Here is a 2,500-nt window from a genome sequence, read left to right on the forward strand (position 1 = left end):
TGCCAAATGCAAGTAAAAATCAGTGTTGGAGAGTGTATGAAATTGTCTCACTCGCCAGTTGGCCGGTAAAATTTTTATGATTTTTAACAATGCATGAACATGAAGAAGCGTGAATGACGCTCTGGAAAGTTAACTGGCCATCGTCACGAAAGTTTAAGCCTTGACAATTTAAATATTCAAGTGCAAGCGAAAGGGAGCTCATTTCGTTACTCCCACGCGCGCCCAGAAAGCCAGACACCGCGTGAATGGTTAACTGAGCTCTCTTTCACGTTTTCTTGCACTTGAGTGACAAATGCACAAAATTATGTAAAAAAAATAAAGAGGATCTAAAAAACATAGTCGGTTATGTCTTAAGTGAACGTAAACAGTTGAGAAAGTAAACTCATGTGTACAGGATCAGTATATTGGATCCGTGCATTCGCTCTTAAAATGACAGCAGCCTAATATTCCTTCTGTTTTAATGTTAATCAAACAACAAAGGAAAGGACAAAGAAAAAATCACTCACTGTTCTTGACTGAATAACTTTTGTAGCTTTAATAAGGATGAAATGATATGGATGTTTAATTTATAAAGTGAAGACTATGCCGTTATTTTACATTTGCTTACTTTATTACATTTCTGTAGGCTGTGTTCTGTGTTGTAATTTGCTTGTAATTTGCATATTTGTTTTTATTTTATTACTGACTGTTTGTTTACCTGTCTTTAATAATGTTTTAATTTTTGAATGGTTAGGCTAGTAGTTTTAGCTGTGGTATCAAAATTGGAATAACAATTTGTGAATTTTCACTGGTATCTGAAATTTTGGTGTCATTACTACCAGTTTTTGCTCTGGCTGGTAAATTTTCCTAGGTTTCTTAGGTTTCTTAGGCCATTGGCAGGTGTGGCAAAAGATAGTTTAACCCTCATGTGGTGTTCGGGTCATTTTGACAATGTGCCATTTTGTACAAAATAAAAGTTTTTCAAAACAAAATTCCTGGTGAAAAATTAAAGTAGACTAGTCTGATAAACAGTGCCAATTTTCTTCAGATTTTATTTAATATTTCCAAAATTATTCAAAAATAATGTTTTTTTTACTCAAAAATGAGATCCCTACTGTCAAATAAATGAGGCCTACGATTATTCAGATGCAAATAGAAATATAAAACCAGTTCTAATTGAAAGAAAACAAGTTGAAAAAAATATTGAATCCAAAATTGGGTGATAATATTGCGTAACGAGTGATTTATAAGCAATTTTTTGTAGGCCGGTCATTTTTGACCAGGAAGACCACAAGTGTGACAATGTGCCATTTTGTACAAAATAAAAGTTTTTCAAAACAAAATTCCTGGTGAAAAATTAAAGTAGACTAGTGTGATAAACAGTGCCAATTTTCTTCAAATTTTATTTAATATTTCCAAAATTATTCAAAAATAATGTTTTTTTTACTCAAAAAATGAGATCCCTACTGTCAAATAAATGAGGCCTACGATTAATTAGATGCAAATAGAAATATAAAACCAGTCCTAATTGAAAGAGAACAAGTTGACAAAAAGATTGAATCCAATATTGGGTGAAAATATAGTATAATGAGAGATTTATAAGCTATTTTTTATAGTCCGGTCATTTTTGACCGGGAAGATCCCGGGGGTTATAGGGTTTTGAACCCCACACAAGGTTTAAGGCCCTGAGCAGCAATAACAGAAACAGAAGTAGCAGCGTAGCCTAGACCAAACATATTAACATTGTCATATCCATTACCATGCCAAAAAAATTTTGGTCATGACATAAATGCATTTCTTTATATCATGGAATACAAAAGGAGATATTCCTCGAAAGGTGAATATATTATTTATATATGTATTATTTGTATGTGTTCAAGCAATCTACTTGGCCAAGAAGAATATCCGAAAACAAGGAGAACTAATTGAGTATGAAAAGGTATGTGGGTCAAATGCCAATCACACCCTTCAGTAAGAAGACTGTGCAATGAAGTCATGAATCCATGGAGCGATCTGTTGTTCAGTTCTCAATCTCTGTCTTTGTTAGGAGTGCTATAATGCTTTACATAAACGCATCAACCACACCTGGGACTTTGTTGTGATGCAGGCAAGAGAGCAGCTCAGGTAACTCTTCTTTTCCAGCACACACACACTCTTTATGTTTCCTTCAGCCGATTACATTTAACCCTCTATTCCACATTTAGTTTCAATTGGAATTGGCCTCTACACTACTATTTTAACTTTTCACTTTTATTTAAAAAGAAATTAATACTGTTAATTCCGCAAGGATGTATTAATTTAATAAACATTAAGCAGCACAACCATTTTCAACATTGATAATAACAATAAATGTTTCTTGAGCAGCAAATCAGCATATTATAATGATTTCTGAGGGATCATGTGACACTGAAGACTGGAGGAATGATGCTGAAAATACAGCTTTGCCATCAAAGAAATATAATATATTAAAATACAAAACAGCTATTGTAAATACTAATAATATTTCGCAGTTTTATTGTTG

General features: G+C 33.1%; 1 protein-coding gene across 1 annotated transcript in view; it reads left to right on the top strand.

Annotated features, from left to right (window-relative positions):
- The window catches only part of rgs11 (regulator of G protein signaling 11), a 17,447-nt gene that overhangs the window by 3,747 nt on the left and 11,200 nt on the right, over positions 1–2,500 (top strand). Inside the window, exons 6-7 of the mRNA XM_081360418.1 lie at positions 1,860–1,918; positions 2,027–2,103. Coding sequence (XP_081216544.1) covers positions 1,860–1,918; positions 2,027–2,103 — 136 coding nt within the window. The remainder of the gene's footprint in view (positions 1–1,859; positions 1,919–2,026; positions 2,104–2,500) is intronic.

Source organism: Scardinius erythrophthalmus, assembly GCF_964197995.2.
Source record: "Scardinius erythrophthalmus genome assembly, chromosome: 3".
NCBI lineage: Eukaryota > Metazoa > Chordata > Actinopteri > Cypriniformes > Leuciscidae > Scardinius > Scardinius erythrophthalmus.